Source organism: Mus caroli, unplaced genomic scaffold (assembly GCF_978045245.1).
Source record: "Mus caroli unplaced genomic scaffold, Mus_caroli_1 scaffold_7, whole genome shotgun sequence".
Taxonomy (NCBI): domain Eukaryota; kingdom Metazoa; phylum Chordata; class Mammalia; order Rodentia; family Muridae; genus Mus; species Mus caroli.
In genome coordinates this window covers 107,236,640-107,252,590 of record NW_028227262.1, presented here as the reverse complement: position 1 = coordinate 107,252,590, position 15,951 = coordinate 107,236,640, and the positions used below count along the sequence as shown (strand labels likewise).

At 41.4% G+C, this 15,951-nt stretch overlaps 1 protein-coding gene across 1 annotated transcript; it reads left to right on the top strand.

Moving 5' to 3' along the window:
* Positions 1 to 3,189: 3,189 nt before the first annotated feature.
* Tas2r40 (taste 2 receptor member 40) lies at positions 3,190 to 4,149 on the top strand. Its single transcript, XM_021164066.1, has one exon. The coding sequence runs from the start codon at positions 3,190 to 3,192 to the stop codon at positions 4,147 to 4,149; it is 960 nt and encodes a 319-aa protein (XP_021019725.1).
* Positions 4,150 to 15,951: the final 11,802 nt, after the last annotated feature.

Genomic DNA, 15,951 nt, shown 5'->3' with positions numbered 1-15,951 from the left:
TCAAAGACAAAAACCACATGATCATCTCGTTAGATGCTGAAAAAGCATTTGACAAAATCCAACACCCATTCATGATAAAAGTCTTGGAAAGATCAGGAATTCAAGGTCCATACCTAACCATGATAAAGGCAATATACAGCAAACCAGTAGCCAACATCAAAGTAAATGGTGAGAAGCTGGAAGCAATCCCACTAAAATCATGGACTAGACAAGGCTGCCCACTCTCTCCCTACCTATTCAACATTGTACTTGAAGTCCTAGCCAGAGCAATTAGACAACAAAAGGAGATCAAGGGGATACAAATCGGAAAAGAAGAAGTCAAAATATCGCTTTTTGCAGATGATATGATAGTATACATAAGTGACCCTAAAAATTCCACCAGAGAACTCCTAAGCCTGATAAATAGCTTCGGTGAAGTAGCTGGATATAAAATTAACTCAAGCAAGTCAATGGCCTTTCTGTACACAAAGGATAAACAAGCAGAGAAGGAAATTAGGGAAACAACACCGTTCTCAATAGTCACAAATAATATAAAATACCTTGGTGTGACTCTAACTAAGGAAGTGAAAGACCTGTATGACAAGAACTTCAAGTCCCTGAAGAAAGAAATTAAAGAAGATCTCAGAAGATGGAAAAACCTCCCATGCTCATGGATTGGTAGGATCAACATTGTAAAAATGGCTATCTTGCCAAAAGCAATCTACAGATTCAATGCAATCCCCATCAAAATTCCAACTCAATTCTTCAACGAATTGGAAAGGGCAATCTGCAAATTCATCTGGAATAACAAAAAACCTAGGATAGCAAAAACTCTTCTCAAGGATAAAAGAACCTCTGGAGGAATCACCATGCCTGACCTAAAGCTGTACTACAGAGCAATTTTGATAAAAACTGCATGGTACTGGTATAACGACAGACAAGTAGACCAATGGAACAGAAGTGAAGACCCTGAGATCAACCCACATACCTATGGTCACTTGATCTTTGACAAGGGAGCAAAAACCATCCAGTGGAAAAAAGACAGCATTTTCAACAAATGGTGCTGGCACAACTGGCGGTTATCATGTAGAAGAATGCGAACTGATCCATTCCTATCTCCTTGTACCAAGGTCAAATCTAAGTGGATTAAGGAACTCCACATAAAACCAGAGACACTGAAACTTATAGAGGAGAAAGTAGGGAAAAGCCTCGAAGATATGGGTACAGGGGAAAAATTCCTGAATAGAACAGCAAAGGCTTGCGCTGTAAGATCGAGAATCGATAAATGGGACCTCATAAAGTTGCAAAGCTTCTGCAAGGCAAAAGACACCGTCAATAAGACAAAAAGACCACCAACAGATTGGGAAAGGATCTTTACCTATCCTAAATCAGATAGGGGACTAATATCCAATATATATAAGGAACTCAAGAAGTTGGACTCCAGAAAATCAAATAACCCCATTAAAAAATGGGGCTCAGAACTGAACAAAGAATTCTCACCTGAGGAATACCGAATGGCAGAGAAGCACCTGAAAAAATGTTCAACATCCTTAATCATCAGGGAAATGCAAATGAAAACAACCCTGAGATTCCACCTCACACCAGTCAGAATGATTAAGATCAAAAATTCAGGTGACAGCAGATGCTGGCGAGGATGTGGAGAAAGAGGAACACTCCTTCATTGTTAGTGGGATTGCAGGCTGGTACAACCACTCTGGAATCAGTTTGGCGGTTCCTCAGAGAATTGGACATAATACTACCAGAGGATCCAGCAATACCTCTCCTGGGCATATATCTAGAAGATGTTCCAACCGGTAAGAAGGACACATGCTCCACTATGTTCATAGCAGCCTTATTTATAAAAGCCAGAAGCTGGAAAGAACCCAGATGCCCCTCAACAGAGGAATGGATACAGAAAATGTGGTACATTTACACATTGGAGTACTACTCAGCTATTAAAAGGAATTAATTTATGAAATTCCTAGGCAAATGGATGGATCTGGAGGGCATCATTCTGAGTGAGGTAACATATTCACAAAGGAACTCACACAATATGTACTCACTGATAAGTGGATATTAGCCCAAAAACTTAGGATACCCAAGATATAAGATACAATTTGTTAAACGCATGAAACTCAAGAAGAACGAAGACCAAAGTGTGGACACTGTGCCCCTTCTTGGAATTGGGAACAAAACACCCATGGAAAGAGTTACAGAGATAAAGTTTGGAGCTGTGAAGAAAGGATGGACCATCTAAAGACTGCCATATCCAGGGATCCATCCCATAATCAGATTCCAAACGCTGACACCTTTGCATACACTAGCAAGATTTTGCTGAAAGGACCCAGATATAGCTGTCTCTTGTGAGACAATGCCGGGGCCTAGCAAACACAGAAGTGGATGCTCACAGTCAGCTATTGGAAGGATCACAGGGCCCCCAATGGAGGAGCTAGAGAAAGTACCCAAGGAGCTAAAGGGAACTGCAACCCCATAGGTGGATCATTATTATGAACTAACCAGTACCCCAGAGCTCTTGTCTCTAGCTGCATTTGTATCAAAAGATGGCCTAGTAGGCCATCACTGGAAAGAGAGGCCCATTGGACTTGCCAACTTTATATGCCCCAGTACAGGGGAATGCCAGGGCCAAGGGGGGGGGGGGGGGACTGGGGGCGGGAGTGTATTGGGGACTTTTTGGATAGCATTGGAAATGTAATTGAGGAAATTACCTAATTAAAAAAAAAAAGAAAAAAATTAAAAAAGAAAAAAAATAAAATAAAATAAAAGAAAGGAAACATGAGAGAGCAATATGATTTTATAAATAATAGCAAGTAGCAACAGTCTTGTGAGATACATTAAAAAAAAATCATGGTACCCTGAGATTCCTAACTTGGGATTCTTCTCATATGGACTAAAATAATAAGGTGAAAAGATAATGGGCTGGACATTCTTGAAAATTCCATCCAGTGCATTTCTAAAAGCTCCCAAACAAATGGGTGTTTATTAAAAAAAAAAAAAAAAAAAGGAGTCAGAGCCAGTAACCAAATCCTTTCATAATTTGCATATCAAACCTCTTACTTGTAGTCATGTGACAAAGAGAAATAGGAAATAACTCTCAATGAAGAGGGGAAGTATTGTGGCATCACTGACACTGGGAAGATTACAGGGCAGACACCACTTCTCAGTGAGAAACCTAAGTCAGAGTCAGACAGAATGGCAATAATTACCACAAATTCTGACTATTTTGCTCACAGGTATGAAGTCATAATCCCTTTCGTGGTCTCTACAATATACTCTATTGTTGGCATCATTGGCAATGGCTTCATCACTGTCATCTATGGGACTGAATGGGTCAGGAGCAAAAGACTCCCTACTGGTGAGAACCTTATGTTGATGCTGAGTTTTTCCAGGCTATTGCTACAGATATGGATGATGGTAGAGATTACTTATAGTCTACTTTTCCCGATCATTTATAACCATAATGCCATGTATAAACTATTCAAAGCCATCTCTGTGTTTCTAAACTACTGTAACCTCTGGTTTGCTGCTTGGCTCAATGTCTTCTATTGTCTTAAAATTGTGAACTTAGCTCACCCTCTGTTCCTTTTGATGAAGCAGAAAATCATAGGGCTGATGCCTCAGCTCCTGAGTCTGTCAGTGTTGGTTTCCTTCAGCTTAAGTTCCTTCTTCTCTAAAGACATCTTCAATGTGTATGTGAACAGTTCTGTTCCCATCCCCTCTTCCAACTCCACAAAGATGAAGTACATCTTTATGACCAATGTACTCAGCCTAGCTTTCTTGTATTATATGGGGATCTTCGTTCCTTTGTTCATGTTCATCATGGCAGCCACTCTGCTGATCACCTCACTCAAGAGGCACACCCTGCACATGGAAAACAGCACCACAGGCTCTAGGGACTCCAGCATGGAAGCTCACGTGGGTGCCATCAAATCGGCCAGCCACTCTCTCATTCTCTACATTATTAATGCACTGGCTTTATTTATTTCCATGTCAAACATCCTTGGTGCTTACAGTTTCTGGAATAGTTTGTGCAACATTATCATGACTGCCTATCCAGCTGGTCAGTCAGTGCATCTGATCTTGAGAAATCCAGGGCTGAGAAGAGCCTGGAGGCGGTTTCAGCACCATGTTCGTCTTTACCTTAAAAGGTAGAACCAGTAACTGGAACCTGGAAGTATTATAAGACCTGACCCAACCAGTTCTCCCTTTTCTTCACAGATCTCTTCATTCACTTTTCCCACACAGAAAAACCTGCTCTAACACTAACTACTTCTCTGGAACTGGATTCTTAGATGAATGTGAAATTGGATTAACTTGAGAGTCTAGGCAGAAGTATGGAAGGAATTTGAAGATTGACTCAAAAAAGCACCTTTACACAGATTTATATACATATATATATATATATATATATATATATATATATATATATATATATGGCTCCATCTTCTCTGCTCTCCATGACCCCTGAGGCTTAGGAGATCTCAGTTGCTCCAAAGGATAATGTTATCTGCTGAACACCCTTTGATTCTTGAAGATACCCTGGAATAGAGAGCAGATCATCTGATCTACTTTTGACATCCTGATATCCTCAAAGAGGACAAAAAGAGCTGCTATCAGGGACAACATTCAGAGCAATAAAGGAAACCAGGATTCCTACAAAGAAAACATTTAGGAAACAAAGAACTGGCCAGTTATTAGGACATAAGATGCTAGCACTTCCTTAAAAAGTAAAACATAAAGAAAGAGGCTTTGGCATTTTCAACAAATGGTGCTGGCACAACTGGCGGTTATCATGTAGAATGAGAATTGATCCATTCTTATCTCCTTGTACAAAGCTCAAGTCTAAGTGGATCAAAGAACTCCACATAAAACCAGAGACTCTGAAATTTATAGAGGAGAAAATGAGGAAAACCCTCAAAGATATGGGCACAGGGGAAAAATTCCTAAACAGAACAGCAAAGGCCTGTGCTGTAAGATCAAGAGTTGGCAAATGGGACCTCATAAAATTGCAAAGCTTCTGTAGGGCAAAAGATACTGTCAACAAGACAAAAAGGCCACCAACAGATTGGGAAAGAATTTTTACGAATCCTAAATCTGATAGGGGACTAATATCCAATATATACAAAAAGCTCAAGAAGCTGAAATCCAGAAATTCAATAACCCCATTAAAAATGGGGTACAAAACTAAACAAAGAATTCTCAAGTGAGGAATACCAAAGGGCTAAGAAGCACTTGAAAAAATGTTCAACATCCTTAATCATCAGGAAAATGCAAATCAAAACAACCCTGAGATTCCACCTCACACAAGTCAGAATGGCTAGGATCAAAAATTCAGGTGACAGCAGATGCTGGTGAGGATGTGGAGAAAGAGAGACACTCCTCCATTACTGGTGGGATTGCAAGCTTGTACAACCACTCTGGAAATCAGTCTGGCGGTTCCTCAGAAAACTGGACATAGTACTACTGCTAGATCCAGCAATACCTCTCCTGGGCATATACCCAGAAGAAGTTCCAACTGGTAATAAGGACACATGCTCCACTATGTTCATAGCAGCCCTATTTACAATAGCCAGAAGCTTGAAAGAACCCAGATGTCCCTCAACAGAAAAATGGATACAGAAAATGTACATTTACACAATGGAGTACTACTCAGCTATTAAAAACAATGAATTTATGAAATTCTTGGGCAAGTGGATGTATCTGAAGGATATCATCCCGAGTAAGGTAACCAAATCACAAAAGAAGTCACTTGATATGCACTTACTGATGGGTAAATATTAGCCCAGAGGCCTAGAATACCCAAGATACAACTTCCAAAACACAGGAAAATCAGGAAGGAAGACCAACGGGTGGATGCTTCATTCCTCCCTAGAATACGGGATGAAATATCCATGGAAGGAGTTTCAGAGACAAAGTTTGGAGCTAGGGCAAAAGGATGGACCATCCAGAGACTGCCCCACCCAGGGGTCTATCCCATGATCAACTACCAAACTCAGACACTATTGTGTGCGTCCTCGGGATTTTGCTGAAGGGACCCTGATATAGCTGTCTCCTGTGAGGCTTTGCCAGTGCCTGGCAAGTGCAGAAGTGGATGCTCACAGTCATCTATAGGATAGAGCGCAGGGCCCCCAATGTAGGAGCTGGAGAGGGTGCCCAGGAGCTAAGAGGGTCTGCAGCCCTATAGCTGGAACAACAATATGAACTGATCAATACCCCCAGAGCTCGTGTCTCTAGCTGCATATATAGCAGAAGATGGCCTAGTCAGCCATCATTGGGAAGAGAGGCCCCTTGGTCTAGAAAACTTTATATGCCCCAGTACAGGGGAACCCCAGGGCCAAGAAGTGAGAGTGAGTGGGTAAGGGAGCAGGGGGGAGGGTAAGGGGACTTTGGGGATAGCATTTGAAATGTAAATAAAGAAAATATCTAATAAAAAATGTGGGGGGAAAAAAGAAAGAGGCTTTGGATTTGAGTGACTGGAGGCTATGTTTACTGCTAAAGAAGTGACAAAGTGGCATCTGGCTTCCAGAAGTCTCCAGAGAGGAAGAAGAAATGATGAGAGAGCATGTAAAGAGAGAGTCTGTAAGACTAGGAGCACAGGGAGTTTCTCTGGGTTAAATGGTGAAATAGAAGGTAGAAGACAGAAACATGGCTAATCAATTAGTTATTTTTCCAAATGGGAGGGGATGAAGCAAGAAGAGAAGGAAAGAAAAATGGAATAGGAAAGTGTCAAGCAAACAGAAAGGTCAAATCAAATATTAATTTTTCTTACTAGCCAACTCCCATCAATGTAGTGGGCACCCACTGGCTTTACCTGTTCTGGGCTACCTTGAAGAAACTAATGAGGCTTGGGTTACATGGGAGAGGGTGTGGAAAAGGAAAACAGTCCTTGTCATTTTCACCCCTCAGGATGGCACTGGCAGCATTACTTCAAAGGGTTATCTACAAAGTGGAAACTTGAATATCTCTTCTATTGTGCTCCTTGCAAATTAAAATTCCTGAAGAAAACAGAGAGAAAGCTTCTGTTCATAGGAAGCTCGGGGGGCTCCCAAATAAAACCCAAGATGGACAGGAAAGAGGAGACTAACTCTGTGCCCCGTGCCTCTCACATTCATGTTATACAGCCTGTTACACCTCAAATCTACAAATCTCTCTCTCTCTCTCTCTCTCACACACACACACACACACACACACACAAAATATGGCTTCTCTCTCTTTCTCTCTCTCTCTTTTTTAATGATTTATTTATTTAATGTATGTGAGTACACTGTCACTCTCTTCAGACACACCAGAAGAGGGCATTAGATCCCATTACAGATGGTTGGGAGCCACCATGTGGTTGCTGGGAATTGAACTCAGGACCTCTGGAAAAGCAGTCAGTGCTCTTAACCACTGAGCCATCTCTCCAGCCTCTCTCTCTCTCTCTCTCTCTCTCTCTCTCTCACACACACACACACACACACACACACTCAAATATTTTGATTTAATTGATACTTTATTTATTTGAGTGAATATTACCTTTTTATAGTTGTTATAGTAAAGATAAAGATTGTAGGTTTAATTCCAATGACGATAGAAAGAAAAAAAAATTTCCAAGTAACAGATGTTGATAAAGTACTTCCATACCCACTGTATATATGTTAATACATCAAAAATGAGACATGAAGTTGTTATCACATTAACAGGAATCCTGACAAGATTCCAAAAATGAGTAATTTCTCTCTGGGTTTGTTCTGAAGAAATGCCATCTCCTTGTTTGCAGGCACCTACAGCAGCAGGCAGGAAATTGAGTAGCTCATTGATGCTGTGTTGTCCTGCCTTCAACTTGATGAAACTTGTTCACATTCAAGTACTTCCTCTATGAAGAGCTGAACTACACATAAGAAAGGACAAGAAGGTTTAGTCTTCCAGTAGGTTTGTTTTAAACAGAAATCAGAAGTCCTAAATAAAGACAAAATTGGACTCCTGCTGAACTGAAGAAGATAACTAACTTCTCAAACCCTGGCTTGCTGTTGTCCTATGTCCTAGCATCCTTTCTGGAAGTACTTAGAAACTCTGTCTGCCCATCCCCCCCCCTTTCATCACCCTAAGGGATATTCAGGATTTTTTTTTCTTGCTCTGGATATTTATAAACTGAGAAAAGCAATGGGCTTTTGGTGTCTGAAAGACTTTAGTATGGAAGGCTCAGTACTGAGATAGAGGGTCCAGGGTCTTAGATCTGGCTGAGTTCCCAGAAATGAAGAGTTTATGGCAGCACAGGTGAACATAAAATCTGTGACTTGAGGAGTACTAAGCTACCCCACAATCTAGCACAGTACCCACAACCAAACACATCCATCTCTCTGGGTGACTACTAAAACTCCACTGTGGTTTCTGTGTGCTTTGAGTTTGTAGGTAACTTGGGTTTGGGGGGGTTGGTTTGGTTTGGTTTTGTTCCCTCCTGTGTTCTTTGGTTTGGGATACTGGACAAAAAGGTCTCTGTCTCCTCTTCTAAATAGGCCAGAAGCTGCCTGCTGCAGGAGAAGCAATGGATTCAGGGAAATGCTCATCTTGTGTGTTCTCTAACAGAAGATTCTATTGATAAATAGAAGATGGAAATATTCAGGAGCCTGTGGCTGAGAGTGCAGGTCTAGACAGGAATGATGTGGGAAGAGGTGTTGGGGGAGGAAAAAACTGTGAAAAGGAAGGTGAGAGGTGCTAAGAGCTGAAGTTGGTCTTAGGCAGTTTCGTTTTCGGAGTAGTTTTCCTCCCACAGTCTGGCTCAGGACTCACACCCAGCAAAAGAAAGGGTCTGCCATGAGCATTCAGAAGCAATGTTCCTGAGTAGGTTGCTTCCTGGTTAAAGGTGGGTAGAGAGCAGGTACTCTTTGTAGTTATACTCATCTACCAACAGCCTTTATTGACAAAATACAATGTTCTGGTTATATATATATGGTTTTATATGATGTATGTGTTAGAGTCTGAAGATTTGGGAAATAATCCACTATGAAAACCAAGTTTGAGCCAGCAAAAGTGTCTTTCTTCAGAAACTGATATATCAGGGAAATGGCTGGGATTGGAAACCAAACCTTGTTAGCCAAGGTTGAGATAGAGAAACCTTTTAAGCAAAAGAGCACAAACTAGGAGGGGTGAGGCCAAGGGTAGGCCAGCCATTCAGGTGTATTCATGCTGTATGTTTCCAACCATTTCCCACACCTGGCATCCTAAGTGGGTTACTGCCTCTCAAATACCTCAGATGGCACCCCTGATAACCTGGCCTAGATCAAGGCCAACCAGTCAGAGCTTCCATGGGATTTCATCTTAACTGAGAGCTAACCAACAAGGCATGGGGTGTGACATTGTGGTCTAAGGTCACAGAGAAGCCATTTCAGGAAATTCAGTTGTTTCTTAGAATTTAGCTTAGTACAAAATGGAAGCTATATATAAGATGGAGTCCCTGTAGCTAAGAAGACTCTCAATATATGTAATACACACACACACACAGAGAGAGAGAGAGAGAGAGAGAGAGAGAGAGAGAGAGAGAGAGAGAGAGAATTGTATGAATGTTCTTTTTTTTCAAATTACATAATGAAAAAAATAAGAAAAAATGGGTTTTTAATGTGATACAAAAAAAGGGTTTAAGAAAGGTGGTTCAGCAGTTAACAACACTTGATGTTCTTGCAGAGGATTCAAGTTCAGTTCTCAGAACCCACATAGTGGCTTACAGCCCTCTGTAACTATAGTCCCACAGGATCTAAAACCCTCTTCTGGCTTCTGGACATGGTACACATACACTCATACAAGCAAACATTAAAACAAAAAATAATTTGGGGGGGGGGGGCGTTTCAAGACAGGGTTTCTCTGTATAGCCCTGGGGCTGTCCTGGAACTCACTTTGTAGACCAGGTTGGCCTCGAACTCAGAAATCCGCCTGCCTCTGCCTCCCGAGTGCTGGGATTAAAGGCCTGTGCCACCATGCCCGGCTCAAAAAATAATTTTTTAACAATGCAAAGAGAAAAGAATCTGTTTCCCTGGACTTGGCAGCAAAACAAGATGCAGAGAAGCCCAAATTGGAACATTGATAGGAAAGCCTCCTCGGCCTTTTGGACAATGGTAATTCTATCCCATGCAGTTTCTCCTGGATTTGTTCTTTACTAGTGTGAGACATTGGGTAGTGACTGCATCTCCAAGACTCTGCTTCTACATCCACCCCTAGACTTAAAATGCCCAGAGCCCACTCAGATCAAGTTGGATAGCAGAACATTTAGGTGTCGGGGCAGAGTGTGACCACAGGTCAGTGATAGTTTGTTCTACTTGAATGGAAGGTGGGAAATGAAAGGCAGATGCCCTGAAGCCTTTACCCTGATTCTTCACTGGGCAAGCAGAGAAGTGATTGCCAGGCAGCCAGCATTCCAGTTTGAAATGCCTGGGAACCATTTCAGTGTTGATTTGAACAAATAGGGCACTAGGTCAGGAGTCAGAAAGTTTTTTGCCAAAAGTCAGAAAATAGATGCTTTAGGTTATGCCAGGAACAAAAGGTCTCTGTTACAGGGACTCGCTTCCTGTGTGGCAGCACAAAACTGGCAGAGATGTTTAAATGGATGGATGTGGCTATGGTAAATAACAATTTTATTTATGGACACTAAAATTTGAATTTCATATCATTTTGAAATGTCATGAAATATTACCCTGTTCTTAATGCCAGGTGTGATGTATCATGTCTTTAAACCCAGCACTGGCAAAAAGAGATGAATTAGTCTCTGAGTTTGAAGGAAGTTGATCTACTCCAGGACACTCGGAGATACACAGAGAAACACTATCTCGAAGGAGGAGGAGGAGGAGGAGGAGGAGGAGGAGGAGGAGGAGGAGGAGGAGGAGGAGGAGGAGGAGGAGAAGAAGAAGAAGAAGAAGAAGAAGAAGAAGAAGAAGAAGAAGAAGAAGAAGAAGAAGAAGAAGAAGAAGAAGAAGAAGAAGAAGAAGAAGAAGAAGAAGAAGAAGAAGAAGAAGGGGAAGGGGAAGGGGAAGAAGAAGAAGAAGAAGAAGAAGAAGAAGAAGAAGAAGAAGAAGAAGAAGAAGAAGAAGAAGAAGAAGAAGAAGAAGAAGAAGAAGAAGAAGAAGAAGAAGAAGAAGAAGAAGAAGAAGGGGAAGGGGAAGGGGAAGGGGAAGAAGAAGAAGAAGGGGAAGAAGGGGAAGAAGGGGAGAAAGAGAGAGAGAGAGGGAGGGAGAGAGGGAGAGAGAGAAGTAAAAATTGTATCCTTAGTGTCTGGCCTATACAAAGAAGAGGAGATGGGGAGGAAGGAGTTTAAATTCCCTCAAGGCAGTTATAGACCCTATGTGGCACTTAGGTTTCACTGTAAATCACCAATGCACAAAGTAAGAACTTTTGCCATTCAGCATTTCCAATACTTTATCACTTGTTATTTCTTCAGCCTTTTCCACCCCTTTTCAAACCTTTCAAACACAACCTTACAGAGAGTCAACTCCCACAAACTCTCCTTTGACCTCCACACATTCCCTATGGCATACTTATGTTTGAGAACATGCCAATACATGCACACACACAAGATTGACTGATTGATTGATTGATTGATTGATTGATTGATTGATTGATTGATTGAAAAACTAAAATTAGGGCTGGGGAGATGATTTATCAGGTAAAGAATGACCTAAATTCATTTCCTGAGACCCACATGGTGGAAGAAGAGAACCAGCTTGAGCAAGTCTTCCCTAGCACTCTAGCATGCATAAACCAGGCATGTGTCCCATGCTGGTAACTCCATAGTGTGAAAAAGGCAGGCTGGAGGATCAGAAGTTCAATGTCATCCTCAGCTACATAGCAATTATGAAGCCTAAATGGATACATAAGATTGTCTTTAAGCAACATAACACTTCCATTCTTTATAAAAATAAAATATCTACTTTCATAGTTTCCCCTGTGAAGGGCACTAAGGGAGGACACAGGGCTTGGTCCTTTGAAAGATACTCTGAAGCCACTCATCCAATGGTAATAAGTAAAGAGATTCACAACTTCAGTCTCTTAGAGAGTATTTGAAGATATTATCTATGGCTTTCAAGTAGTCACATCCCTGTCAACCATCTCTGCTGGCTAAACCTCATGCCAGACCATTTCCCTTCCTGTGTCTGACCCTACACAATAAGGCTTTTGATTTGTGTTCCTTTCATGAATAAGTAACAGGCTAGCTTATTATATGATGATGTGTTATATTTAGAGTCCTTGTGGTCTATAAGAAAAAAACACTCTTTGATGCCAAAACTCTAGATTTTGGATTTCTGCTGTGGTGATCATGGGTACAACTCTAAGCCTGTCTCCCTATATGGAAATCAGAGATAATCATAATATCTAGTTCTGAGGTTGCTGTGAGCCTCAAAGGTAATGATACATGTGTAGTACATGAGAAATCACTGTGTGAAGATTAACGTATGTTCATTCAAATAAATGTATATTCTACGATTCAAAGATCAAGCTAACACAATTTTCTCCCTATAAGAGTGAGTTGTCTAAAATGGAAAGACTGACTAAATTATATTTGATACTCTGTGTACAGGGTTGGGGAGTCTGTGTACTGTGGGTGGATCAGGGATGTAAATTAAGCCTCGAATGGACACACTTAAAACTTCTACTCAATGAAATATAAATGTTTTCTAAACCCTGGCCTTCCTTCCTTTTGCACTTTTGCCAGAGAAAGGGTAGACCTCAGAGAAAATCTCTTGGCTTCATTAAATCGGCTAGAAGAGATCAAGATAGAAAGAAATGGGAATTTTTCACTGAGCATCTTCAGAGATGCACATCAGACAAGGCTGCAAATCAGAAAAGGGGTCCTATTACACCACACGCTCCCTAGGGAAAGTTGTTATTTGCATCTCCTATGGAGAGCCCAAAAACTGCAAATTAATCTTTGGTTTATTCAAACCATTTAGTGGATGATACGTTCAGGTCCCTATCGCAGCTTTGATATGAGTGACAGAATTGTTCATCAGGAAAGAGGCAGCAATAGCCCTCTTAGGAAAGACCATGAACCACACATACCTCTCTCACCATGCTCCATAGAGGAATAGCACGACACACACCATACTCACGCATGCAGTGAAAGAAACTGCATTTGTCTGCATTCAAAGGCCCAGAGAAAGGTTTTGGAAATCAACAAGTAGTAGGCAGAGTGTGCATAGACTATATAAAGTGTTTAGGCATGCACACACACACACACACACACAAGTCAGATGACTTTTCAGGTCTCTGAAGTGTCTGTAAGAAAATAGGGCAACCGTCTATAGTCTGGAGTCTAGACAATCAGTCCCCACATATCAATAAGTCAGCTCCAAAGTCCACACTGAAACATTGAGGATAATATGTCTAGAACTGCTCTCTATGCCGTCTCGTGCAGCCTCTGACCAAAGAGAATCATTTACTTTCCCCCTGGAAGTCTACCTCATTTTTCATTCACCCAGCATTAATTCAGGCCCTCGCCCACAGTATAGTGCAGCAACATCAAGGAGAATTCATCAGCAAATCCTTCCATTCTAGGTGAACCAAGAGAACAGGTCACTCTAGCACCACCCAAGACACTGAAGTACAGCTTTCAATAACCTTTGCTACATTGTTTGTTTTTAGGCCATTCCTTTATGATCAGGAAACATACATAACCATATGCTCTTGAACTACATATGTACTTACACACACACACACACACACACACAACTTACATACACTCACATCACCTTCTGAAAATCCTCCAGAGACTTTTGATTGCCATAGATGTGTCCACTGGCGGGGGGGGGGGGGGGGCGGGGGGCGGGGAAGCCCTCTGCTGCATCTTAGCTCACTCTTTTCTTGATTGCTCTTGATGTTTTTTTTTTTTTCTTTATACACCCTAGCCAACATAATCACCTAAAGAGCTTAATGAATTGGCTCCTTTGTAATTTTGATTTTGGAAAATGTTCAATCATACAGAAAAGTAGAAGAGATGCTGCACTCCTGCCTATGTATCATACTTGTCTCGTGTACTGTGTATTATACTTAATAAGTGCTGCTTGGGATCTGAAGTGTCCCCCAAAGGCTTAGGTGTTAACCGCTTTATTCCTGGACAGTGCTGAAATTGAGGGATTATTGTATTATGAGGGCTTAATCCATGGATGAATACACAGCTGAGTTCACAGCTGAACAGACCAGAAGGGTCCTGCTTGGAATAAGTACATCCGTAAGTGAGCACAGTTGTGTCTTTGAAGGGTATTTGGGACCCTGGTCTTTTCCACGCTCTCTTCCACCTTTCTAACTCACCCTCGTTCTAACCACAATGAAATGAGTTCTTCTCCATACGTCTCTCCCAACCATGACACTGTCACACCATAGGCCCACGGTGATGAGATGGAGTGACCTTTGACAGAGGCTTCTGAAGCTGTACACCAGAATAATTATCTCCTCCCTTAAATCCTTAATCTTGGACATTTTGTTACAGCTCCCATGAACATTTCGCCAGAACTGATCGGTGAAGGCCTTTGAGGGAAATTACAAGTACTTTTTCTTTTGAGGGAGAATACTATACTTCAAATACTTCAAATATTTCAGTATTTCTTGTGTCTCTAAAGCTAAAGATTTTTATGGGTTCCTGGACTTCACATAAATTTCTACTTTCTATAAAAATGAACTGGGTCCCAAAATTAGTCGTTGAAGTAGAGGCTGAAATGCACCAAAACACTCCTCTGAAAAGATATAAACATTTTCTCTAATACAGCCTTGATTATCCCTTGGAGTGGAGGCAGGGGGTATGGCAAGATAGGCTCTCACTATGTAGCCTGGTCTGGACTAGAACTTGCTATAAGACCAGGCTGGCTTCAGTCTCACAGGGGTCCTCCTGACTCTGTGTTCTGAGAGCTGGGATGAAAAGTGTGTGCCATCATCATGCCCTGCCATGGGAGTCATGGCAGTTTCCAGTATTTACAGGAAATATTACTAAGCTCTATAAAATCTAAACTGTGATAGATATTCTTTCTTCCCTACCAACTCCCTTGTGTAGTCTCCATGCCCCTTTCCATAAACTCTCTTGATAGACAACTCTTTCTTCTGTCCATTTCTATGCACATCTCCTCTGGACTCCTCTTCTCAAACCACATTCCACATTGAAATGATGCCCACTAGTATAGTACTTTTTTATAGATCAAACTTTGACTTTAGAGATTGACCACTGTGTAATTTGGTGATTTCGTTGCATAAATACTCTCAGCATGGCAAGATTCAAACTACCAGCAGGACCTGTTCAGTGGGTTTTGGAGATGAGCTAGCTTCCTTCCAAACAGGAACAGAGGGCATCTCCAGAGATAACGTTTTCTTCAGTCCAGCATAATATTTGTGGTGTTAGCAAGATACTCAGATCCTCCTAGACTCGGTTCCCTCGTTTTTACACAGGATTTACTGATTGTTTACATACTTCTTTATTGATTGTTGACCGGTTTTTTCATACAGTACCTAACATGGTGACGATTGGATGCGTGGCCACTAGATGGCGACCGAGTCATTTCTTTAGCACAAACCTTTTCTGTTATTTTTTCCAGTTCAACATTGAGCAAACCATAATTCAAATACACGAATTAAATTGGTGGAGTTTATTTTCCTTTCTGTAAACTTTTTACTTAGAAAGTTTTTGTGTTTTCTTTTGAAATTCTCCCCGGAAACTCCAGATCTTGGCCCTTATGTATGGCCATCTCTCAAGGCCTGGTATAGAAGCTGTTCTGGCTCCGGGATGACTAGTCCCCGGTGAGTTGTGGGAAAAAAATGTATCCAAAGCCACACCTGTCCCTGAGGGATCTACTTCGTAGCCTTTGCTGTCCTTCTCTCCTGAAAGAAAGCAAGATGTCCTCCATTGTCACATTGCCCACGTAATCTGTGAACGGCGATCATAAATCCATTCAAATCGTTTTATGGATTCTGGTTGAGCAATGGTGCGAACCGGATATTATATCAGAC